The sequence below is a fragment of the Aethalodelphis obliquidens genome, unplaced genomic scaffold, assembly GCF_003676395.1.
Source record: "Aethalodelphis obliquidens isolate GAN/ISIS:26980383/991018 unplaced genomic scaffold, ASM367639v1 scaffold3, whole genome shotgun sequence".
Taxonomy (NCBI): Eukaryota; Metazoa; Chordata; class Mammalia; order Artiodactyla; family Delphinidae; genus Aethalodelphis; species Aethalodelphis obliquidens.
The window spans coordinates 82074988-82101754 of NW_020837947.1; the positions used below are offsets into that span (position 1 = coordinate 82074988).

Genomic DNA, 26767 nt, shown 5'->3' on the forward strand with positions numbered 1-26767 from the left:
AACAGAACATTCAAAAATAACTCTCCATTCTGCACCTCCACCCCCCATACCCGTGAAACCACCTGACTCAGACTGGGACTTGAACTCACTGTCTTTTAGTTGAGATCACATACCTGGTCTCAGGACTTAATGAAGCTCAGGTTCTTGATGTCTCGTCACAGAAAGAATTCAGTGAGCGACAAAGTGATAGGTAAGAAGTGCATTTATTTAGAGAGATACACGGTCCATAGACAGAATGCAGTCCATCTTAAGGCAAGCATCGTCCTGGGAGAAACACACTCCACAGACAGAGTGTGGGCCATCTCAGAAGGTGAGAGGCCCTGAAATATGGCATGGTTAGTTTTTATGGGCTGGGTAATTTCATAAGGAAAGGAGTGGGGGTATTATTCCAACTATCTTGGAGAAGGGGCGGAGATTTCCAGGAATTGGGCCCCGCCCACTTGTTGACATTTTTTTGGTCAGCCTCAGAACCATCATGGCACCTGTGGATATGTCATTTAGCTAATGTATTATGTTGAGCGTATAATGAGGCTCAGTGTCACTGGAATTTGAATCTTCCGCCATCTTGAACCTAGTTGGTTCTAACCAGGTTATGTCATATCCAACAGCTCTGTCATTCTTTTAAAGGTTGTGCCCTGCCCCGTTCCCTCCTGTTTCACCCCTGCCCAGCTTATATCCCCGAATGACCTCTATTCTCTTTTCTGTCTCTCTGAATTTTCCTATTCTAGTTACCTCATATAAGTGAATTATATGTCCTTTTCTGTCTGGCTTATTTGACTTCACATAATGTCTTCAAAGATCATCTGTTATTTTGGTTTTTTTTGTTTTTTTTTTTTTTGCGGTACTCGGGCCTCTCACTGTTGTGGCCTCTCCCGTTGCGGAGCACAGGCTCCGGACGCGCAGGCTCAGCGGCCATGGCTCATGGGCCCAGCTGCTCCGCGGCATGTGGGATCTTCCCGGACCGGGGCATGAACCCGCGTCCCCTGCATCGGCAGGCGGACTCTCAACCACTGCACCACCAGGGAAGCCCCATCCATATTTTTGATGTATCAAAATTTCATTCCTTTTTAAGGATGAATAATATCAATTTTGTTTTTCCATTCATCTTTTTGTTTATCCATCCATCTGTTGGTGGACATTTGGGTTATTTCCAGCTTTTGGCTATTGTGAATAATGCTTCCAAGGTAATTGGTATACAAGTATCTGTTTGAGTCCCTGCTTTCAGTTCTTTTGAGTATATACCTAGAAATGGAATTGAGAGATCTTGTGTCAGTCCTGGTATAACTTTTTGAAGAACCTACAAATTGTTTTCCACAGTGGCTGCACCATTTTACATGCCCACCAGTAAGGCACAGGGTTCCCGTTTATCCATACCATTGTCAACACTTATTTTCCTTTGTTTTGATAATAGCCAACCTTATTGTTGTGAAGTGATATCTCATTGTGGTTTTCATTTCCTTAACGATTAGTGACATTGAGCATCTTTTCACTTGATTGTTGGCTTTGTATCTTTACTTTGGAGAAATGTTTATTTGGGTTTTTTTGTTTGTTTGTTCTTAATATTCTTGTTGCCAAAATATTGGCCCTCTGTGCTCTGGTGCTGACTAGAAATTCAGAGACAGAGTTTTGGAGGAAAGAGAAAGAGTAGCTTTATCTCTTTGACAGGCAAAGAAGGAACACAGCAGCCTAGCGCTAGTGCCCCCTCCCTGGGGAATAGGGAGAGGTCTTATAGTCAGGGCTCCTGCTTTCGGGTAGGTGATAAGGATCAAGGCAGTGATGGGCTTGCATTCTTCTGATGGGTTGGTGGTGAGGTAAGCCCGAGTCAGCATCATCAGCCTTCAGGTTCCAACTGGTCTGGGGTCTGCATGCTTGTGGGCAGCATACTATCATTAATCATTAACTTCTCCCACTTGGAGGGGATTTCAGTATCTACAGAACAGCCCAAAGATACGTGCGCGCGCGCGCGCGCGAGCATTGATTGGGACACCAGGACCTTGCCCCGAGGCTGCACTATTGTTTCTCTTGACTGTTTGTTTCTCCCTTGTCTCCCATCCCCTCCCTTCCCTAATTACCAACTGCTTGAATCTGCCCATTGGAAGTCGGGGAAGGTCATGGAGGCTGAATGAAGCCTATTTCCTGTAATCAGAGAAATGGGGGGCACAGAAAGGCTTTGTTCCCTGGAGACCCACAGGGCCTTGCTCAGTATCATTCTGAATGTTACTCCTTATCAGATACATGATTTGTAAATATTCTCCTATTCTTGGCTTGTCTTTTCATTCTGTTGATAATGTCCTTTGATAAAGTTTTTTTAATTTTGATGATGTCCAGTTCATTTTTGCTATTGTTACCTATATTTTTTGTGTCATATACAAAAAATAATTGCCAAATACAATGCCATGAAGGTTTTTTCCCTAAGAGTTTAATAGTTTTACCCCTTACATTTAGATCTTTGATCTATTTGGAGTTAATTTTTATATATAGTGAAGGACAAGGGTCTGTTTTCATTCTTTATGTCTGTCTTTAGGCCAGTACCATACTGTTTTATATATATATATATATATATATATATATATATATATATACACACACATATATATATTTATTTATTTATTTATTAATTTTTGGCTGCGTTGGATCTTTGTTGCTGCGCATGGGCTTTCTCTAGTTGCAGCGAGCGGGGGCTACTCTTCGTTGCGGTGCGAGGGCTTCTCATTGCGGTGGCTTCTCTTGTTGTGGAGCATGGGCTCTAGGTGCGTGAGCTTCAGTAGTTGTGGCACACAGACTTAGTTGCTCTGTGGCATGTGGGATCTTCCCGGACCAGGGCTCAAACCCGTGTCCCCTGCATTGACAGGTGGATTCTTAACCACTGCACCACCAGGGAAGCCCACCATACTGTTTTGATCGCTGTGGCTTTGTAGTAAATTTTGAAATAAGGGAGTGTGAGTCCTGTAACTTTGTTCTTCTTTTTCAAGATTGTTTTGGCTATTCGGGGTTCCTTGAAATTCCACATGAATTTCATGATGGATTTTCTTGTTTCTGCAAAGAACATCATTGTGATTTTCATAGGGATTGCATTGAATCTGTAGATCATTTTCAGTAGTATTGTCATTTTTAACGTATTAAGTCTTTCAAACCGTAAATATGGGATGTCTTTCCATTTATTTATGTCTCCTTTAATTTCTGTCAGCAGTGTCTTATAGTTTTCAGCTGTAGGGGAGGAAGAAATTTTCTTCTTCCCTTCTGGGTTCTTCTGTCTGGTCTAAGAATTAAATTGACATGAGACAGATGAACAGGAGAAATTCAAACAAAAGTTTGATAACATGTACACATGGGAGAGACCCAGGAGAACTGAATAACTCACCAAAACAGCCGAAACCGGCTCCTTAAATACCACCTTCAGCGAAAGACAAAGGAGGATGTTGGGGGTAGTGGTTTGAGACTTCAAAGGGGAGGAAGGCAACTCATATGGAGATGGAAAAGCCAATGTTTGGTAGACAAGTGTTTGCTAGACCAGGAGAGACAAAGGAACAGAGTGGACTCAGAGCTCCGGGCCCTGCCAAGTTTCCTGCCACGCCTGGCCCTTATTCCTTGCAGACATGTCTGGTGACAACTCTATTCTGGGAACAGGCCCTTTATCTAAGTTCTTTAGGCAGCTGCGGGGTGGGGTGGGCGTGGTGGTAATAAGAAAGACTCTGAGTCTTCTGTTTCCTAAAAATAATCAACCGAGATTAATTCTCATGCCAGAGGGACACATTTTCTGGTGGCAAACTTCCCCCCCAGTACTGTATGTAAGTAGAGTATATCAGTCATTTGCCTCCTTGTTTAAATTTCTCCCTAGGTGTTTTATTCTTCTAGATACTTGTTTACAGGACGGGCTTTAAGTAGTTGCCTTCTGCATTGATAGGAATTTCTGAAGATTTGGGCATCACCCTCTTCCACCTTTACAAATGGAGATTTCCCTTATAAATGTAAATATCTCTTAAAAAGGGTAACTGTCAGTGTCAGTTTTCAGAGCTTCTGTTTCTACTGTTTCTTAAAAATAGCTTAAAATAATCTTTATGCCAAAGAGGCATATTTTAGGGTGGAGCATTCTGCTCCTCTTTACCAGTAACATTATGGTATGGATATTGAAGTTCACGTAAGGGTAATGACCTATCCCATCTTTACACTGGCATAGCAGTAAGCCTCAAGCGCGTAGAAAAGCTTGGACTGGGTCTTGGATATCAGTGACTGATCAATACATAACCTTGTTTGTTATGTGTTTGTGTTTAAGAACAACTGACATAATGTGGGTTCATTAACATTGAACTTAGGACCAACAGCAGTATAACTCATGCCTGAACAAAACTAACACATGTGTTTTCTCAGTAAGCATAGCCTTCTTAGTCTTAGGAACCAAACGGCACTTCAGCACTATGCTTGGGGGCCATTTTAAACAACAAAGTTACCAACAAAGAGCACAAAAAATGCAAAGAATGTAGCACTAAGTAGACCACTTACAGGGTGCTTGTTTACAGTGTGAGAGCTGAAACAAGAAAGCAGAGTGTGGCCTGGTTCAGCCTCAGCTAGGAACTTGAGCATCCGGTGACTTAGAATTTTTACTCTGCATGTATCTGCAAAAGACTGCCAAGAGCCACATGTATTGATTTAAGGTCATAAATAAATTTTAGTGAGCAGTGGGCTTGCAAATGCCAAATCTGCAAACGAGAATCAACTGTACTTATAAGTAAAAACAACAACAAAAATCCCCAAGTCCAGCAAGTTTTCTCTCCAGCTCTTACTGCAAAACTTTGTGTTAAGCAAAGACAATCTGGGAAAAATTGCATGGTAGAGAGAAGAGAAGATTTGGAGGTGGGCCTAAGATTGATCTTAAACCCCCCAAAATTAGGTGAGATAAGCCAGTCACAAAAAGACAAATACTGTATATGAGGTACCTAGAGCAATCAGATTCATAGAGACAGGAAGTAGAGTGGTTGTCTCCAGGGGTTGGGGGCAGGAGGTACGGGGGAGTTGTTGTTTAATGGGTACAGAGTTTCAGTTTTGCAAGATGAAAATAATTCTGGAGATTGGTTGCACAACAGCGTGAATGTATTTAACACAACTAAACTGTACACTTAAAAATGGTTACGATGGTAATTTTATGTTATTTGTATTTTACCACTATTTAAAAAAACCAAAAACAGAAGTGGTCAAAAAGCAGGTAGAAATGAAGAGAGTTGAACTCAGAGGGGAAAATAGGAGGAAAATACACTTAATTTCAGAAATGAAAACAAAATTCCAAGGTGTCCAAAGGAGAATAGAATCAAATAAAATTTAGTAAGGGGAGGCTTTGAAGAAAGCCAGAAAGATAACCAAGAGAAGGAAAACAAGATGAAGTAAAAAGGATCAGAAAAGGAGTGTTGAAATGACAGAGAAAGAAAAACTACCTGTGTGTAGTGGTTTCCATGCAGTAGCAAAACAAAACAAATTAGCAGAATATTGAAATGCATAATCTCCTGCAAAACACCGAAAAATAAATAGACCTGAATCCGCGTGTCATGAATATTCTGTCGTGGTCCGAAAGCTGGTTGGAAAAGAATTTCCAGACACAAGGCAGAATGTAAAGGCAGGATTTATTAGAGGGAAGGGTCGTGCCAGAACAGCAGGCCAAATTCCTAGTAGTCTGGGAGAGTTGAGCCCAAACTTGTGCTGTTGATCAGTTTTTATAGCCAGAAAACAAAGGAATGGTCCGAGGTAAAAATTTCATTTACTGATTGGTCGAGGCACATATACCTTCCTTCTATAGGGTGGGAGTGGGGCAGGGCAGATGCCTTTCCTTATTTGGGACAGGTCCCGTTGCCCAGGTGGGTGTCACCCAGGCAGGCTCAGAATTTCATAACCATGGCAACATGGGGGGGAGGGCGAGTAAGAGTCCAGTAGGGGGTGTAACATTGACACTTTTTCAAGCAGGGTCGTCCTTTGTCCTTGAGGCACCATTGTCCTTGGAGCACCACATATTCTATTTCATGAATAGACATGAAATAGACACTTTGTACCTGGGAAAGTTTATGTTCAATTTTCCTAGTAAAATTAAAGAAAAATCCTCAGGATTTCTAAGAAAAAAAAAATCAACTCACAAGGGCAACATTGTTAGACTTTTTAAAAAACATACAAAGCAAGGCAGGAATGGAGGAACATTAAAAGCAAACAAACAAAAAAACTCAATGAAAATGTATGAACTGTCGACTGAAAAAAAAAACACACACACACAACGTGAGAGTTGTGAGTTAAGTTTTATTTGGGGCAAAATGCGGACTATAGCCCTGGAGACAGTCTCTCGGGTAGCTCTGAGGAACCGCTCGCAGGAGCTGGGGGGAAGGGCGGTATTCTATACGATGTCAGTGAAGGAGGCACGTGCAGTCAAGCACACACTGAGGCAGAGGCTGGCTGTTGGTCCTGAGGAGCAGACGTCACCAGTGATGATGTTAGTGCTTTTCTAGATACGAGGAGATGCAGGAATCGGGCTCATCACATTGTCTCCTGAAAATATCTAACCATCTGAAGACCTGTTCTGCCCGTTTTTCCCAGGGCACAGAGGGCCTCACTCCTGATCTCCACCCTGAGCTCCTTTCAGGCAGTTGAAGGTCAGTGGCTGCAGCGGTTTGTGACCTAGTCCTTGTAGAGGCAGGTGGCAAGTGCCAGTTTGTAGTTGGCAGAACCAAGGAATTTATATTTAGCCAAAATAGCCTTTAGAAAAACAGTTACGGAATCTGTACCCTGAGCTCTTTTGAGAAATCCACTCGTTGCCAAGCTTTGACCAATTAAGAGGTGAGAACGTAACATCAGCGAAGGGAAAAATGGTGAACATGTAATATTGTAGGTCTGTGGAGAGAAGGTGTGGGCCAGGGCAGAGAATAAGGCACAAACGTGCTGATGAATAGAAATAATGTAATTAAGAAGGGAGAGAAAGAAAAGTAGAATTTCTCATAGATTACTGCGTAGGCAATAGGTTGGACCCGTAAAAACTAATAAATTGTTTAGTGAAGGAATGAATAAGGAAATGGGGGCTAAGGGCACTTGAAAATTTAAGTACACTAGAACAAAAGTATAAACGCTCTTAACAAAAGAACTAAAAATCAAAGAGCAAGGAATTCACATTAACTGGAGAAAGAAACACGGGAAATATACACACGGTTATCAAACAACAAGATATTTTTGAGACGAAACGTGTTAGTCATATCAATAAATGTGAATGGATCTAACTCACTATTAAAAGAAAAAATTTTAATTTTCCTCAGAAAGCAGGATATAACTGTATCCTAAAACAGTGATTCACAAAGGCTAACAATGTGTATTGAAAGATATACTGAGCAAATGGAAACAATAAAAAAGCAGATAATGATCGTGCTATTAGACAAAGTAGGATTCGTGCCAGAAAACATTAAATCCAACAAAGAATCACTATCACTTTTTGTGACAGACAGAATGCCTGTCTTCCCCCAGTGATGTCCACGCCCTAATCCCTGAAACCTGTGAGTATAATATACACGAAATGTCAAAAGCGACTTTGCAGATGCAATTAATGTTATAGACTTTAAAATATGGAGCTGACCCTGGATTATCTTGATGGGCCCAATCTAGTAGCAGAAGTCCTTAAAAGCAGAGAACTTCCATGGCTAGAGTCAGAGAGATGTGCTAAAGTAAAGTGTAAGGAAGAGACATTCAGAATGTAAGACTTGAGCTGCCATTACTGACTTGAGGATGGAGGGGATGTGAAAAGGAATGCAGGAAATGAATGCCCTCAAGGAACTGAGAGGCTCCCAGCTGATAGCCAGCAAAGAGATGAAGACCTCAGTCCTGTGACCTCAAGGAGCTGTATTCTGTTCCTCAGCCTTGATCATCTCAATCGATTTATCTTCAGGTTTAATGATCCTTTTCTCCTGACTGATCAAATCTGCTGAACTTTTCACTTTGTTTTCTAGTGAGCTTTTTGTTTCAGTTTTTATATTTTTCATCTTGAGAATTTCAATTCACTTCCTTTTTTAAAATTTCCATTTCTTTGTTGATATTCTGTATTTGGTGAGAAATTGTTCTCATAATTTGTTTTAGTTCTTAAGACATGCTTTTCGTTAGTTCCTTGAACATATTTAAAATAGTGGCTTTAAAGTTTTTGTCGAGTAAGTTCAGCATCCTCAAGGACTTCCTCAAGGACAGTGCCTATTGATTTTTTTCTTCTATTAGTCATACTTTCTTGCTGCTTTGCATGTCTCTTTAATTTTTTTTTTGGTTGTTGTTAAAACCTGGGAAGTTTTAAATAATATAATGTGGTAACTCTGGAGATCAGAGTCTCCCCTGGATTTGCTGTTATTACTCTTTGTTGTTGTTTGTTTAGTGACTTCTGTGAATTATTCTGTGGAGTCTGTATTCTTTGTTGTGTGTAGTCACCCAAGTTTCTGCTTGGTTACTTTAGTTAATAACTGGACGACGATTTTCTTAAACACCTGGAACCAGCAAGTCTCCCAGTCTTTGCTGAGGGGCTGTGTGTGAGTGGAGACATGAGTTCAGCACCCAGGCTGGCACTGCAGTGCTGCCTTCTCCTGCACTTCCTGCTCGTGCAGACAGAGCTTCAGGGTCAACCACAAGTGGACATTTAGGCCTCTCCTGTCTTTCCTGAGCATGCACAGGGCCTTCTTCATTCCCAGGAATATGTGGAAACTTTTCAGAGCACCTGTGGACATCTCATTCCCTAGGTTACCGTTTTAATCTTTTTAGTTAGTTTATTTCTTGCCTGGTATTGACTAGCTCTTGTGGCCATGAAGTTCATTGGTTGCCTGTAATTTTTTGACAGACACTCCTGCGGAAAAGGTATTTTTGCACTGTGTGAACTCCAGTTCAGGCCGAACACAGACAGTCTTGCAAATGGGCTCTTCCATGCCATTACCAGGCGGGTCGAGTAATGGCAGTTCTCTGGGAAGGAGACTCTGAAAGAACTTCAGCCCCTTTCTGCTTTCGCAGGTGGCTACCAGGCTTATGACTTTTACAGGCCATCTACCATGCTCGAGAGAGGAGGGATTGGTACTAGAGCAAGTCGGAATGCCACAGTGCTCTGTGCTCTTACTGACATTCAGCCGTTTTTCCTGAATAAATGCTCCTAGATTGTTGCATGCCTCTGGTTAATTTCCAGAGTGTTGAAAAAGTTGATTCTGACCATTTATGCCAGTTTTCTCATTGCTTTTAGGGGGGAAAGGATTTTCAGAGGTTCTTATTCTGTTACCTTTACTGATGTCATCTCTTTGGCTTAATTTTTATTTTAAAACTGACACTATAGCTAGTGTGGAATATGTAGCATTTAGGTCAGCCCAGGGTGGTCACCACTGACATGATTCTGGAAGTACTAACTTAAGTTCTTATATATAAATATATACAGTTTCCTTGGTCTTTATAAACCATTTATCTTTTTAATATTTTTTCTTTGTTTTGTAAGTAGCTGTGATTAAATAGTCTAACTCTGGGTCATGCATCTCAACAGGGTGGGAAAGTGGTTAAGGATTTTCTTTTCTTTTCCTCCCCCAAAATGGGGATCAGGGGAGGGGAATGTTAATTTCTCCTGCTGTCTCTGGGTCATGTTCCTCTACTGCTCATTGGTAGTTGGCAGCTGTACTACCTCATGCTACAAGCTATTTCTTATCAACAGGCTACTGGGAAGTAATATGTTTCCTCAGTGTAAGGATATTGTCTCCAGTTCACTTAGGCATCAAGTACCATGCTCAAACCTAGTAGAAAAAGATTGTGTACGCTCCTTTACCTGCTACTAATAAACTTCTGTTACTATGAAGGAGTCACTTCAAACTTACTTAGCAATGAAACTTTTTTTAAATAAATGAATGCTCATGTGAAACCCCATATGTAAAATGGATACATGCAGGGGTTTTTATTTCAAATGATGCCTATAGTCGTTTTTTGTGTTTTTTTTAAAATAAGTTTATTTATTTATTTGTTTGTTTTTGGCTGCATTGGGTCTTTGTTGCTGCACCCAGGCTTTCTCTAGTTGCAGCAAGCAGGGGCTACTCTTTGTTGCGGCTTGCAGTCTCTAGAAAACAGGTTCAGTAGTTGTGGTGCACGGGCTTAGTTGCTCCGCGGCATGTGGGATCTTCCTGGACCAGGGCTCGAGCCCGTGTCCCCTGCATTGGCCGGTGGATTCTTAACCACTGCGCCACCAGGAAGCCTGTAGTCTTTTTGGTCCTCTCTTGCCAAGCTGCTTCTTCCAGTGAGCTCTAAAGGCACTCTTTCAGAACTGAAGAGTTCCCTAGAACACAGTCCTAAAGTTTATTTCCAGATTCATCTTTATATGCTGGGTAGGATAATGGGTTGTTATTCTACTTTTTTTATCCTGTCAGAATTCTAAAATATACTCAACGATCATGTGAAATAAGATGAAAAATCTCCTTAACATTCATGATGTTTCCCATCTATTCCTATCAATTCCAGGCAAAGGACAAACTGAAACACTTAACTGTACTAATAGGAATCTTCCTTTTGGGTCTCGCCAAACATTAGATTTCATCCCTTTTTTTATTCTGAAATTTTATTCCTTAGAGACCCAGTTCCAATCATTGTTTTCCTTGTTTTCTGTGGTCCTACTATAAAGTTCGTATGCTATCCTTTCATATTTAATACATATCCTTTCATACTATAAAGTTCATACTTGAGTACAAGGAAGTGTACGATGTTTATTACCACATCCTTCCACAGAGAGAGTTTTATATGACAGTTTCTTCAGTGCTGTTAGTACTCTATTTCAAGAATATTATCAGTTATATAGACTTTTCTAGGCTGTGGTATAATCTATTTATAAGATATACACAGCTGACCCGTGAACAGCATGGTGTGAACTGCTCAGGTCCACTTACACATGGATAATTTTCAGTAGCACATATTACAGCACCATGCCATCCGCAGTAGGTTGAATCTGGATATCGCAATGGGCCGACTGTAAGTTCTATGCAGATTTTTGGCTGGGCAGAGGGTCAGTGCCTCTAACCCCTGCGTTGTCCAAGGGTCAGCTATATAGTATCTCATTACTTCTGTGAGAAAATGTTCCAAGTTCTCTGTTTTAACAACAGGTTAACATAACCTGATGAGTTTCTTGGTTTTGGTTTTTGTGTATGTATATTAGTCTTAATGTAGTTTTCAGTTAACTTTTTATATTTGAGTATAACTGAATATAAACCTTTTATTGGACCTAGCAAAGAGTCTCATTTGTTTACTTACCAATGAAAACTTTCAAATGCATTGTCTCTTTCGTGTTTTTGTTCTCAAATAGTCTCATAATGAAAATTTAGATGATGTGTGCCTAGGATTATATACTATATGATTACATATTAAATTAAAATTTATCTTAGGTCATTTTTTTTAGATCATTGTCATACGCTAGTAACCCATTGAGCATAATGGTTCTGTGCTTTTAATATCAACTTCAGAAGTATATTTTAACGATGTATTTTTATTTTTGCTTTTAGATCATTTGGGGAATATTTTTCATCTTAGTTGCATTGCTGTTTATAATTTCTCTCTTCCTGTCCAAGTAAGTACAGTAGACACATTTTCTAAAGCACTAACACACATCCTATGATCTTATACATTTTCCACGCTGAATTCCATTAGTGTAGCCTATTCATCTTAAGTAGCTATTTTACTTGAAGTGTTCTATAGCATTAACTCAAAGAATGACTAAAAAGCCCCAATAATAGACAGTATTTCTTTATTCTGTATCAATTGAACAATATCTGTAAGATATTTAAGTGAGGTTTAATTTGTTATCTGTGGTTTTCTTTGACTCCATTGAGTCTGCATGCTTAAGTTATGATGATATTCTTTCTAAAGTAACTGAAAGTGTGGTGCAATATATAAATTCACTCTTTACACGTTTTTTTGTTATAGTTTGGATAAAGCTCTTCATTCAGCTGGAATAGATTCTGGTTTCATAATTTTTGGAGCTAACCTGAGTAATCCACTGAATATGCTTTTGCCTTTACTACAAACAGTAAGTAAAAAAATCATCCATTTTATACTCTAGCAAACATTGTCACACTCTGTCAGATTATTATGTTGACAAACCTACTAGTACTTGGAAGTATATGTTTGTGCCCTCTGCTGATTTGGCTTTTTATTTACATATAACTTCTATGTTGATATGTTGCTTTAAAAATTATTATATTGATGTATTACTGAACTCTCATGTTATACATAACTTGATTTGGGGATACGTGATAAGACTGAGGGGTGAACTTTTCCAAGCACTTCCCGTTTTTACTTTTTAACGAAGTCTTTTATTCCATATATAAATGTAATTTTTTTTTTTTTTTTTTTGTTTTGCGATACGCGGGCCTCTCACTGTTGTGGCCTCTCCCGTCGCGGAGCACAGGCTCCGGACGCGCAGGCTCAGCGGCCATGGCTCACGGGCCCAGCCGCTCCACGGCACGTGGGATCTTCCTGGACCGGGGCACGAACCCATGTCCCCTGCATCGGCAGGCGGACTCTCAACCACTGCGCCACCAGGGAAGCCCTAAATGTAATTCTTAGTTTAATTTGTTATAGGATTTTTCTTAGGATAATGATACTGAGCAATTTGGTAATAGTTTGGTAGTTTGGTAATTGTTTCTTGGAGGTTTTCTTTTTTTTTTTTTTTGCATTATCATAGTAACCTGATCAGGGTTGATATTTTAAACATTGCCAAATATGAACAATGAATTTTCAGTTAATTTTACATGACTTCTAAAACCCTTATTGTTTGTGTATTAAGTTTAATTTTATCTTTTTTCAGGTGTTTCCTCTTGATTATATTCTTATAACAACTATTGTTATGTACTTTATTTTTACTTCAATGGCAGGGATTCGAAATATTGGCATATGGTTCTTTTGGATTAGAGTGAGTATATGTTACAATATCATTTTGATTTTTTCATCATTTTGTGCATAATCTCCATTATTGCAAATTGTCTTAGATTTATAATATAGAAGTTGTAAATATCTTGATACCAAAAATGGAAATACTAGCTTTTTCACTTCATGTTAACATAAAAGTGCTCTTCGTCTACAGGGCCGATTTTACCCTCCCGGATACATTTGGCAAAGTCTGGAGATGTTTTCAGTTGTTATAACTAGGAGGCGCTACTGGCATCTGTTGGTTAGAGTACAGGGATTCAGTTAAACATCTTGCATTGCACAGGGCAGCCTCCCACAGCAAAGACTTATCCAGCCGAAAACATCAGTAGTACCGAGGTGGAGAAGTCCTGGGCTAGAAGTTCTATTATTTTCCTTAGTGTTCGGCTGCATGGGAACACACTGAAGCACAACTGGACTCATGGTAGCTCAAAAGATGGCCCTTACTACTGGGAGTGAAAGATTACTGTATGTTTGGAGAAAGGGTCATTTTCCTCTTAGAGTCATCTTGATATAAATTAATTTTAAAACGAGATACATCATCTTCATACTTCCAGCTGTGGGTAAAATTCAGTTAAATAGTGGCTTGAACTAATGGAAGACTTCTTGCTGTGGAACATTTTTAAAATCTAGCATTGCTTCATTAGCTCAAAAATCAAGTCTAATATCTCTGGATTCCTCTTGGCTTCTCCCTCATGATTGTGATATGGCTGCTTCAACCCCATTTATTCTGTCCGTGTTCCGTAAGGAAAAGGTAGCTAGGAGAAGTGGTGATACCTATATCAAAAAGCAAGACTTTCCCAGAAGTCCCCAACAGACTGCTTTCCTTTTGATATTTAATGTTTTATCACTATCAGCCACTACTAGGAGTAGGGAAGCTGGGAAACGTACATTTTTAGGTGATCATATCCCGTCCAGTATTGGAGTCCTATTACTCTATACTGTACTACAATCTAGTAATAAAACAGGGAGGTGCTATTTTAGTTGCTAGAATAAAAGTGTGCTCTGCCGTTGAAATGAAGCCCGTCACCAGGCTCCTTCTATCTGTTACCACATGTTTTAGTTTCCCTCCTATAAGGATACATGTGAAAATAGCTGTAGTCAGATGAACATAAATTACCATAAACTATATTATAGTTTTATAGTAGAGTATAATATGAGGATATCATATTTCATAGAAATGAGTATTTAAAACATGTGGCATGTCTATCCTTGGGAAGTAATATTATATAAAACTCAAATATATTACTAATACTCACAGTTGAAACTCCTCTAATCTTTAGATAGAAGTAGTTCTCAGTTCCTCTTAGCTCTAGGAACTTCTAACAGATGCTATTACATAATAAGTTTAGAAGATTTTTCTGAAACAGACCGTGTGAGTACAAATATATTCTCTAGATCTTGAGTTTTTAAAATAAACATGAATCTAAACCTAAAAGCTTTTCAGGGAAAGTGTTGTTATTCTTTGTTATTCTTATAATTATCTGGAAAGATTAAGAATTCTTAGCATTTATTTTGGGAAAAAGAAACAGTGGATTGAACTGTGTTCGTTACCCCCTAACAAAGGAGTGGGACTCAGTCCCTTCACATGAAACTTGTTGCTGGAATATCATCCCTGTGTTCTTTCGTTCCAGTTGTATAAAATCAGAAGGGGGAGAACCAGGCCCCAGGCGCTCTTATTTCTCTGCATGATACTTCTGCTTATTGTGCTTCACACTAGCTACATGATTTACAGCCTCGCCCCCCAGTATGTTATGTACGGAAGCCAAAACTACCTGATAGAGGTAAGTGCAAACTTTAAACAGTCAGTATTTTGATATTTTAAACATAGTGAAATCTAAAATCAAATTCTCATTTGTGAAAGCTAACACACAATATTAGCTCATCAGGTTAAACTTAATATTGCTAAAACTAGTTTTTCATTCCCTTTTTCAGCATGTTTATATTTGTTTCAAACAAGTTCTTTTTAAAAATAACACTGAATTTCGTTACAGTAGTTCCTTAAATGGATCCCATGGTGCCAAGCTACTGAGCTGTGTCTCAGCACTTTGCTAAAACTCATAATATTTACTCTAAAATAATATTTTAAGTAAGTTTATTAATATGGCTCCCCAAAAAGTTTTGGTGTGTGGCAAGTTATGTCTGCTCATTGGTACCATGAATCCCACAGGAGAGACTTTATTTTATTTGTACGTAACTATGCTTTCTCCTAACATGACAAGGATCCTCTTACCTGTTACAGTGATTCCCTGGTGTTGATCTTTCAAAAGCCAGCTGTGATTCCTAGTTGTACCTGGAGAGCTAGTTGGAATATTTTGACAGCTTAACATATTTTGACCATATCTAATTCAGCCTTTGTTTAGTTTCCTTTTCCTAAAATATCTCTTGCTCTGCCTTCTAACAAATCAAATCAAATCCATGTTTCAGGGCCCAGTTCAAGCCTTACTTTAATGGAGTTTTTCATTATTAATCCAGTCTCCCCGGGTCACTCCTTTATCCTGTACTTCTTCCTCCATTCTTTCTTTACTCTAATATATAATTAGGAACAAACAAACAAGGTCTAGTAAGCACATCAGACCTTTAATACCATCCATAATATTGCTAAGGATTGAAAAGTTAGTTCATTGAAAAATATTAAGTAACAATGCCATTGGATCAAAGATAAGGCACGATCATAATGGAGGTAACGAATGACACAAGTTTGGGAAACAATGCTAGAAGGTCACCTTAGTCACTTTTTTCATTTCTTATACCTTTTATTCTCTTCTTGCCTTATCTCCTGCACCTGGTTCACTAGGTCATGCTTATATAAAACATTCTTCTATGAATGAATGAAATAACGTCATGCTTTTGCATGGATGAATGATATTCTTTTCTTGTTCCACAGTGGAAAAATAAGTAGGCCGTTTCTCTGGGCAGAAGCTCTGTTGTTCAACACAGGGCCTAATGATTGTTATAGGAAAGCCCTAATGTTAAATTTACCCTAAATCTTTTTCTTCTAGTTGCAATTTTATGTAATTTACCTTTTAGACTATTAGCTAGATGTAGTTTAATAGAAAACAGTATAAAGTTCATAAAGTGATTACTTTTTAATCGAAATATATTAATATACTATTTATATTTTAACTATATTTTCATCTTTCAGAGCAATATAACTTATGATGCCCATAAAGGCAATTCAACCCTTTCTGTGCCAAAGAGATGTGATGCAGATGCCCCTGAAGGTAAAGTAGCTTTTATCACCCATCTTAGAATTTATAGCTCTGTAAGAAAAGATGTGTCTTGCATTTTGGTGTCTTAATCATTTGATGCATTTGTTTTAATATGTGGTGACAAAGGAAATTCTAGCAAGAAGACCTTGGTGTCTTCAGTAGAATATCTTGGTAATTTACTGATTTCCATTAGGGAAAGTATCATTACAAAGTGTTTACTTTTGAAGAACAAAACATAGTTATTATTTATCACGTGTACTAGTATAATGAGAAACATTCTAAATGTCTTTTTTCATTGTTCTTAAAAATTTCAGGAGAGTTTTGGTGGTATCTGCAATTTTTAGGACTGAGACCTAAAGTACCTATGACCTAGAACAACTTTTGAACCATCCAACTCTAGTTATTTAGTTAATAATAATAATGTTAATGATGACAGCGATTAACTATTAAGAACATGTAATTGTGTTTCAGACACTGTGCTAAGTACTTTGTGTGTATTCTGACAAAAGCTCTGAGATCCTCTGCTCTTAACCTCTGTGAATTTTGAGACAATCTTTTTTTTTCTGTTTTCTGTGTGCTAAGATGAGGCTTTTTTTCCCTTTGAATATTATAGTATGCTTTTATTTCAGGGTAAAATAATATGTCAAATATAGTATATTTCTTGATAAATCATTCAGGGGTACCGTTATGGAAAAGATAAATTTGGAGTTTTTGACCAGGGTCAACTCTGGAATGTGGTAGAGTAACAGGAATAGGTACAGAGTCCAGGGTAGCCCAGTGGAAGAAGTACAGAGCTCTACGTGGAGGTCACTGTGCGGTGGTGGGCTTCAGAAAAGGGAGAGCAGAGCTGCCTCTCAAGGTGAATGAAGAATTTACCTGGTATGTGCATCAAGGGGAGGCTGTTCTAGGCAGAGGAACAAAATGCTCAGACGTAATTCGCTTAAACTGTAAAGTTTTGTGTTCCAGCGAGTGTAAAGCACTGTTATTGTTTTGTTGTTTTAATTCTGGAGGGGTGTGGGTTAGAGGGAGGGAGAAAATGGGATTGCAGAGTTAGGACTCAAGCCCCGGAAGGCCTTGGAAGAGTTCTAAGCAAGGAAGTTGAAACTGTGGTCTGGTTTGTTTTCAGTAACTTTATTATAACAGAGAGAACGGGTTGGAGAAGTTGAGAGCTGAGCGTAGAAATCGGCTGGGAGAGGCTGCCGGCAGGGGCTGTGTGCAGTCATGCAGGAGAGATGGTGAGAGCCTGGAGTAAACAGTGGTCTGGAGGGTGTGAGATGAAGAGAGAAGCAAGAGGATTTCTGCTTGCTTGGGTCTGAAGCAGTGGCAAGGCAACAGAATATTCTAGAATGGCCCTCCAGTTACTGAGTAATGGGGTAAATTTTGGTATCAGCAAGCTGAGTTAAAAATGGATACTAAGATTGGAGAAGAAATGTAAGAAATGCTTCGTTGACTTGAGATGTCTCACAGACCTTGAGGCGGAGATTTCGTGGGCACTTGGATATTTGCATAATGAACTCAGAAGGTGGAGAGAGAGGAGCGTGGAGACCAGGGCTCGGAGGAGCACGGCTACCCAGGGGCAGGCGGGTGAAGCAGGTGTGGGGAAGGGGACTGCACAGAGGCGGTGGAGGCGAAAGCTAAGTGCAGTGAATAAAAAGCGATATGAAGCCGTGACTGAGTTTATGTTCTTCACAGAAATTGTTTGTGGAGATTGAGAGGGATTGGATGGAAACTAGAGCAGGCGTGCAGGGTCGGGGAGAATCTTTGTTTTTTTCTTTTTAAATGAGGAGAGACTTCAGGGAAGATGGAATGGAATTAATGGAGCAGGAAAAGTTGAAGAAAAATGTCACAAAGGTTAAATGATGGGCCAGTACCATCCAGTTCTGGAGGAGATGGTATTTAGAACATCAAAGACTGAATGCTTTAGCTAGAAGGAGGGATGCCTCTTTCTCTAGAGCAAGGAAGGAAGCAACAACATGGACTCAGATAGTAATTTCTTAGGGTGAACAGGAAGTTCTGTATGATTGTCTCATTTTGCTGTGAAGTTTAAGTTCAGTCATCTGCTGAGAATTGTGTGGGCCATTGGGCACAGAACCGAAGAAAGTGGTAAAAGTTTGGATCGGTGAACAGAAGAAGGATCTGACTGAAGATAAGTTAGTGATATATAAATATGTCAAGGACCAGAGAGGGAATTATCTATCTGTATTTTTGCTGAACAAATCTGTGTAGCTGGCACCATTCTCCATCATTGCCTAGGCTGTCGGGGAAGGTGGGTTGAAGGACTGAAGTAGAATGGTAAGCCAAGGACAAGCTAAGAGTGAGAGAATGAGACCTACCGCAGAGTCCAGGGTGTAAGGGAAGGAAGGGAAGCGACTAAAGCTGGGAGAAAAGAATAAATCAAGAGATGAGACGGGGAAACAGACATGAAGAAGAAATAATAGGAAAAGGTTTCTTTTTTTTTTTTTAACATCTTTATTGGAGTATGATTGCTTTACAATTGTTTGTTAGTTTCCGCTCTACAACAAAGTGAATCAGCTGTACATATACATACATCCCCATATCTATCTCCTCCCTCTGGTGTCTCCCTCCCACCCTCCCTATCCCACCCCTCTAGGGGGTCACAAAGCAGCGAGCTGATCTCCCTGTGCTATGCGGCTGCTTCCCGCTAGCTATCTAGTCTACATTTGGTAGTGTATATATGTCCATGCCACTCTCTCGCTTTGTCCCAGCTTACCCTTCCCCCTCCCCATGTCCTCAAGTCCATTCTCTATGTCTGCATCTTTATTCCTGTCCTGCCCCCAGGTTCATCAGAACCATTTTTTCTTTAGATTCTATTATGGGTTTCTATTATAAATAAATGTGACTTGATTTTCCAGCTCTACTTTTGTAATGAGTTTAGTCCCAGGTTTTTTACTTTGAAATGTACATACACATGTCACACTAGAGTTGATAGTTGAAATGCTTTGGGTTGTCATTTTTAGCTCAGTGAAAGTAGAATGAAAAATTACTCTTGAGTTGATTTGTAATTTTTTTTTAAGAAGGCACTGATCTTGAAGATCTAAAATAGGTTCTGTTTCTTAAATTCTTATAGTAGTATTGAAACCTTAGCAGAAAAACATCAAAATTTCAAAATTAAGTTGCACTGGTAAAGGTGTTTAAAATGCCCTTATATTGCTGAACTGAGTGAATTTTTATGTTATAGATCAGTAAGTTTAGTTAAATCATACCCTTGGCCATAACTCTTTTATGAATCACATTCAGTATTTTTGTTTATCAGTCTAATCTAATTTATAGTGGCTTAAATCAGGGGTCCCTAGCCCCCAGGCCACGGACTGGTATCGGTTCGTGGCCTGTTAGTAACCAGGCACACAGCAGGAGGTGAGCGGCAGGCAAGCAGAGCGAAGCTTCGTCTGTATTTGCAGCCGCTCCCCATGGCTTGCATTACCGCCTGAGCTCCACCTCCTATCAGACCAGCGATGGCATTAGATTCTCATAGGAGCACAAACCCTACTGTGAACTGCACATTCGAGCGATCTAGGTCGCATGCTCCTTGTGAGAATCTAATGCCTGATGATCTGAGGTGGAGCTGAGGCAGTGATGCTAGCACTGGGGAGCAGCTGCAAATACAGATTATCATGAGCAGAGAGGTTTGACTGCACAGAGACCCTAATAAATCAATTGCTTGCAGACTCATATCAAAACCTTACCAGTGAGTGGTAAGTGACAATTAAGCTGCATCTGGTGGCAGGCTTTAAGTTGGAATCCAACACTTATTTTAGTCTGTGCCTGGCCTGCCCATTATTTTATTTACCACTTCCATCCATGCCTCTTTCCTGCACTGTGTCCTTGTCTCATTCACAGTTTTTGGTAAGCCCACAAGATAACCCTAGGCAAAATGAGTAAAAAACAAACGTCGCTGGGCAGCTTCTTTGTCACTGGGGAGCTTCTTTGAAAAGGGAGAAAGAAAGACCCAATGATGAGACAGAAGACTCTTAAGACTGCCAACAAAAAGAAAGTTGCATTTGAAAGAAAATACCAAGAGTCCTACGTAAGTTACCAGTTCATTGCAGCAGGTGATTCATATTCTCCAAGCCTGCTTTGTATAATATGTGGTGACTGGCTATCCAACAAAGCCATGAAACCTTCAAAACTGCTTTGCCACACGGAGACCAAGCACCCTGCATTAAAAGACAAGGCTTTGGAGTTTTTCAAAAGGAAAAATCATGAACATGAATTAAAGCAATTATTGAAGGCCACCACTTCATCAAACGTGTCTGCACTGAGAGCATCCTTCTTAGTGGCTAACCGCATTGCTGAAGCTAAGAAGCCCTGTATATTGGGTGAAGAGTCGATCTTGCCAGCTGCTAAGGACATTTGTCATGAACTTTCAGGAGAAGCTGCAGTTCAAAAGGTGGCACGTGTTCCTCTTTCGGCTAGCACCATAACTAGACGAATTGATGAAATAGCAGAGGTTATTGAGGCGCAATTGTCAGGATTAATGAGTCACTGTGGTACGCAGTCCAGGTTGACGAGTCTACTGCTGTTGACAACAAGGCAACAATGCTTGTTTTTGTGTGATATATTTTTCAGTAGGGTGTGCATGAGAATATGTTATGTGCACTTTTGTTACCAACCAACACCACAGCTGCAGAGCTCTTCAAGTCTTTGAATGATTACATATCAGGAAAACTGAATTGGTCATTTTGTATCGGTATATGCACAGACAGCGGCTGCCATGACTGGATGGCTTTCTGGTTTCGCTCCTCGGGTCAAAGAGGTCGCTTCTGAATGTGAGTCCACACACTGTGTCATCCATAGAGAAGTGCTGGCTAGCCGAAAAATGTCACCTGAACTTAACGTTTTGCAGGATGTGATTAAAATTATCAACCACATTAAAGTACATGCCCTTAACTCACATCTGTTTGTGCAGCTCTGTGAGGAGACGGACCCAGAGCACACACGTCTTCTCTTATACACAGAAGTGAGATGGCTTTCCAAAGGGAGATCACTGGCCAGAGTTCATAAGTTACGAGAGCCTCTCCAGAGATTTCTTTTAGAAAAACAGTCACCAGTGGCAGCACATTTCAGTGACACAGAATGGGTCGCAAAACTTGCTTACTTGTGTGACATATTCAACCTGCTCAACGAACTCAATATGTCACTTCAGGGGAGAACAACATCTGTGTTCAAGTCTGCAGGTAAAGTGGCTGCATTCAAAGCCAAACTGGAATTATGGGGCGACGAGCGAACATTGGGATTTTTGACATGTTTCAAACATTAGCAGAGATTTTGAAAGACTGAGCCAGGGCCTTCTTTCTCCCAGCTGGTGCATGATCACCTATCTCAGCTTTCAGAAGAGTTTGAGCATTACTTCCCAACCACAAAGACCCCCAAACTGGGAAGGAATGGATCCACGACCCATTTGTGAATAAGCCAGGTGAACTGACTTTGTATTGGAAGAGGATCAACTGCTTGAGATCGCAAATGACGGTGCCCTCAAAAGTATGTTTGAGACAACTTCAAATCTCCATACGCTCTGGATTAAAGCCAGGGCGCAATATCCTGAGATTGCCACGAAAGCACTGAGAAGCCTGCCTCCATTTCCAACATCCCATCTTTGTGAAGCAGGGTTTTCTGCAGTGACAGCAACCAAAACGAGATCACAGAGTAGACTGGACCTAGCTACACACGTCGGGGGTCACTGTCCCCCATCAACCCCAGATGGGACCATCTAGTTGCAGGAAAACAAGCTCAGGGCTCCCACTGATTCTGCATTATGGTGTGTTGTATAATTATTTCATTATATACTACAGTGTAATAATAATAGAAACAAAGTGCACAACAAATGTAATGCGCTTGAATCATCCCCAAACCATCCCCTCTCCCCCACTAGTCCATGGAAAAATTGTCTTCTACAAAACCGGTCCTTGGTGCCAAAAAGGTTGGGGACCACTGGTTAAAATGACCTCCTTTGAACTGCCGAATATTTTTGTAAAACATTTTAGTTGACTTATTCTTTGAAATGTTGCTTTGCAGTACAAAAACATACCCTTTAGGTTTATGGCTTTATTTTTCCCAGTATTTTTTTGGTTCTCCAGCTAATCTCTGAATGTCAAATTTGCCTGTGCATACTTGGAAGAGGATGGTAGAAATATGACCATTGAATTTGGGGTGGCAGGGTAGATTTTTTTAAGAGAATACTTTAAATAAAAATGGTGAGGGGCTCTAAGAGAACTCTCCTCCGCCAGATTCAAAATTAAGATGGCTTTGGGGACGGCTGCTCATAAAGAAAATATTAATCCTTCTAATTCATATATAAGGAGATGAAAATTGTTGAGTTTTAAATGTTAAAAATTTTTTGAAATGATGGAGAAAGATGAAGGAGCAGGTTAGAACGTGAGATTTGACGCATACGGGTGGGGATGGGGTGTTAAGTGTGGTGACAGAGTCCAGTTACTGCACACTAGGAAATGTCAGCATGAAGAGGAGAAACGCAACACTATTACTTGTAACATTTTAGTGGGCACTTTGACTAGAGTAGATGATACTGTAATATAAATACTCCATAAGGTACTTGATGTCACCTTCGTTATGTACCTTTTGCAAGTAACAGAATTTTGGAGAATGATTTTTAGATTATGAAACAAAAATTATAATTTAGAGTGTTATACTTAAAATTATTTTTGAGGAAAGGTAATCTCCCTAGAAAGATGTTAAAGCAGTGATTTCTAAAAATACATATATTGACCTCTTACCATTATTAAGTGCATTTCACAGACTTGTTTTTCTTAAGTAATATTGCATTCATACATGAGGTGGTCTGACATTTATTAAATGTTGTAATGTTTGAGGGTCATCTAAAAATAGTTAAGGTTTTGTTGTGTTTAAAATGATCCCTTAAAGAATAGGGTGATTTAACAGATTTATAAAGAATGCCTATCATACTATGTTCACAAAGTTACCTTAAAACAACAGTATTACTTAATTTACCCTTACAGGTAATGCATTGTTTATAAGTTCAAAATGAGTCAGCTGAGCAAATTAGAAATCAAGTTTTAAATTTTATATGCTAATATGACAAAAGGACTTTATTTACATTCTTAGTTTCACATTCTTTAATTGCTGCTTAATCTAATAAGCATTAATACACAGACAACGTATATGTTAGTGTGAATAAAATAGTTAAAACAGGCACAGAATTATGAAGAGTAACATAAATATACAGAAATATTTGAGCCCAAAGAGGAAGATGGATGATCAGTTTCCCTTTGTGGACAAACAGAATAGAGTACTGGGGTAGATTCTGGGAAGGAGAGAAAGCATCAGAGGAGACACATATACCACAGTCCCTGCCTTTGGAAAGCAAACAGCCTAATGGATTTGGATATGAAAATGAATAATTGTAATAGAGAAGTAAATGGCAAGCTATAATGAAGTTACAGACAAAATGCTATGGGAAGGCAAAAGGGGCTAATGGTTTTCTCTGCAGTGTAACTTTTGAACTGGGCCCCAAAGCATGAGTTAAATCCAAATGAACAAACAAACAAACAACACCGGAGGCTATTCCAAGCAGAGAAGGAGCCTGCATTAACAAGGCATAAAAACAAATCTACTTGGCATCTTACAGAAAAAGTAAATTGTGGCAGGAGCATTGAATATTTGGGGAGTACAGTGAGGGATGAAGCAAGAAAATATATTTCCAAATGATCATTTTTAAAAATCTATGAACCCAAAGTCTTATTTCTGTCATCCTATTTAATTACTTTATCTTTCCTTGGAGTAAACTTGTGTTGTCTTATTTGGACATTAAAGCAACTGGAAATGCGATGATCTGCATAAATCAAACTGGATTTTTGTGGATTATTCTGGTTAAGTATATTTGTTAATATATATAGCCAGCCTTAAAAAATCATCGAACGATCTATGGCTTTAGATTTTAGCTTTAGGATATAATGTTACTAGGACAAATGGTTAAGATGACTCAAGTTAGCTGATGATGCTAAAATAGAAACTGATGTGTTAAACTTTAAACTACGTGAATTAAAAAAACTGACTTGAACTTAAAGAGCTAAAGCAGGGTTAAAATTATATATATTAAGTACAGAGGGAAAAGTAAGAATTATTTTGAATAACTAAAGATAATGTTAGAGGAAAATTAATAAAGTAAAATGTGCATTGATATCTTACTTTAGAAAGTAGTTGAACACTAAGTTCTGGAGTAAACAAGCCCATTATCAAGGAGTGGCTCAAAATACATTCTCTATAAATAAAACGTGTTTACCAAGCTGTTTTGCTTTTGTCAGTGATAAAAGCAGGTTGACTTGTTTTCTCAGAACCTCAAGTACCTATCCTTCTGCAAACTTTTATCTAAGATATTATGTCAGTTAGATATAGAAAATCTTTTCCCCCTCATTTTCTGTATAACAAGTATAGAAATAGAAATACAGGCTACAAAGAGACACTTAAGTTGTAGACAATTTTTAAAATATAAACTAGAATGTTAAAGCAAAAAAAGGGGACTTCAGTGAGGCCATCCATCTAACTGGTTTAATACCCCTTTTTTGCAGATACAGATACTAAGGCCCTAAGAGATAAGTTAAAAGTTGATAGTATGAGACTTGGGACTATAATGCAAGTGTCTGGATTCCAAGTCTCTTTTTTTTCTACATTTCACATTTTTGTGTTCTGTTTGCATCATCTGCCCTTTAATTTTAAAAACAAAAGGGTGTTACTGCTTTTTTAGTATAATGGAGACAGTCATTTGAAGTCCGAGGAAATCAAAGCCACAGACGATATAAAAGAAAATCAGAGGTCAAAGAGCTTAAACCTAGGTTATGTGAGAAGGAAACATGAGTCTGGACAATGAGAGATGAACAGAATACTAAAGCATTACAGGATCCAAGGTACCGCTGTGTGCAGAGATCATTCATGTGGATGCTTCAGAGAGATATTTACCAACTAGCCAGTCTTAAACCTTTGAGAGTGCAGTTTCAGTTAGGGTAGTATGGGCTGAAGTATTAGAGAATTAAGTGAAAAGGTTTAACTATGAAGAAAATTCCTTTCTGCATTTGTTTTTGGTTTGGGATTTTTTACCATGCTTTCTAAATAGCCTTAAAAATCCCACATATAAGTGGCACGTGGACTGAAAGCATGAGGATATTGCTGAAAGTTGTATATGAATCTAATTTTTAGTATGATACCATACAGAAGTGCATTCAGGAGCTTGCTGTTTGGCTAATGCCTCTTGACTCTTTTTGCAAAGTGAGTATATTCTTAATTCCACAGATCTGTTTCCCTCATTCATGCATTGAGGGAGAACATGGGGTTCTGGTTTGATTATTTTGGGTCGAGTCCTTTGTTGAACATCCAAGTACAGATCTTGAGTTGGCAGTTGAGTTGGGTCTGGAGATCTGGAGAAGTTTATGCCGGGTTGGCTGGGGCAGGTGGGAAGGAAAGCTGTGAGGTTGGATGTGAGATCACCTAGAGGGTGAACTCAAACAGAGAAGAGGTGCGAGGGTGGAGCTCTGTGGCCGTCCCGTTGCAAGAAGAGCAACCAGCAACGGAGAACTAAGAAGGAAGATTAGGTGACATAAGCCAAGGGAAGAGTGATCCACCATTTCAAGCAGTCAAAAGGAGAGACATATTTAAACAGATTATTACAGTAGGAAGAGGGGATGCCACAAAAAGAGGAGCTGACCGTGAGCTATTTGCAGGTGTTTCAGACGCCAGGCAGGAGAGGGCTTTTCTTTTCTAGGGAGGAGTAAGCAAGGCTAGAAGGAACCACCTGTAAGAGTGGGATGATCATGGGATGTTTTTCCTGAGGTCAGCCAGGAGGGCTTGCTTAGGAAGGGCTGTCTGCTGGCTCAGGCTGAGGGTAGGGCAGAAGGAGCCCCTTTGGGGGCCTGGAGAAGGAGGGAAATCTAAATAAAGGTTACTCAGGTCAACTCAACAAGCCTCTTGTTCTGATTGATCAGTGGGGACAAACAGCTTAGCAGATCTTTCGTGAAGGAGAGACAGAGTATAGAGGGCTGCTGTCTGGCTTCGTCCCAGGTAAACAAGGGAGGTGTCCAAGAGCCTTCTCTGTGTCACACATTATATCCTTTTTCATACTAAGTTCTCAAAACCTGGTGTGTATTTTATACTTAAGGAACATCTTAATTCAAACACTAAATTTTCATTATCTAAATGAGAACGTTTATTGGTTAAAGTGAAGTATAGTTCTACCAAAGCACTAAAGTTGTTTAATGAAAAAATATTTTACACTGCTTCAGTTTTTAGTTTAAGTTAATTAAAATTAAATACAATTAGAAATTCAGTTCCCTAGTTTCAGTCTCGGCCGCGTTACCAGTGGCTGTTATATTGGACAACGCAGGTCTAGAGCCCACGTGAGTGGTTGGCATCTCATAGGAAATGCAGCCTCTTACAAAGCTAAGCCCCTCCGTCTCCCAAGGATGGCACCATCGTGTGAGGGCGAACCACAAGTAAAGTTAAACATATTACTTGCAGAAAACCGAAAGCAAAGTTGGCCTTAGTGTCAAGAACAGGAAGGAAGGAATCACATTCCTAAGAAATTGTAGCCGCAGACTAGCTCTTTGCAGATTTGCAGGCCAAATGCACATCACCAGAGTGAATTTGTT

At 39.5% G+C, this 26767-nt stretch overlaps 1 protein-coding gene across 4 annotated transcripts in view; it reads left to right on the plus strand.

The window, feature by feature from the left end:
- Window positions 1–26767, plus strand: part of LMBRD1 (LMBR1 domain containing 1) — a 116963-nt gene that overhangs the window by 72226 nt on the left and 17970 nt on the right. For 3 of the 4 annotated variants that reach the window (XR_003430032.1, XM_027093260.1, XM_027093246.1), the window contains exons 10-14: window positions 11499–11563; window positions 11920–12022; window positions 12803–12907; window positions 14556–14705; window positions 16067–16145. Coding sequence is in view for 3 of the 4 variants with exons in the window: in XM_027093260.1 (XP_026949061.1) it covers window positions 11499–11563; window positions 11920–12022; window positions 12803–12907; window positions 14556–14705; window positions 16067–16145 (502 nt within the window). In the remaining variant the exon portion in view is untranslated. Of the gene's footprint in view, window positions 1–11498; window positions 11564–11919; window positions 12023–12802; window positions 12908–14555; window positions 14706–16066; window positions 16146–19991; window positions 20030–26767 lie in introns of those variants that run through there. The other variant, XM_027093269.1, reaches the window with a different exon arrangement.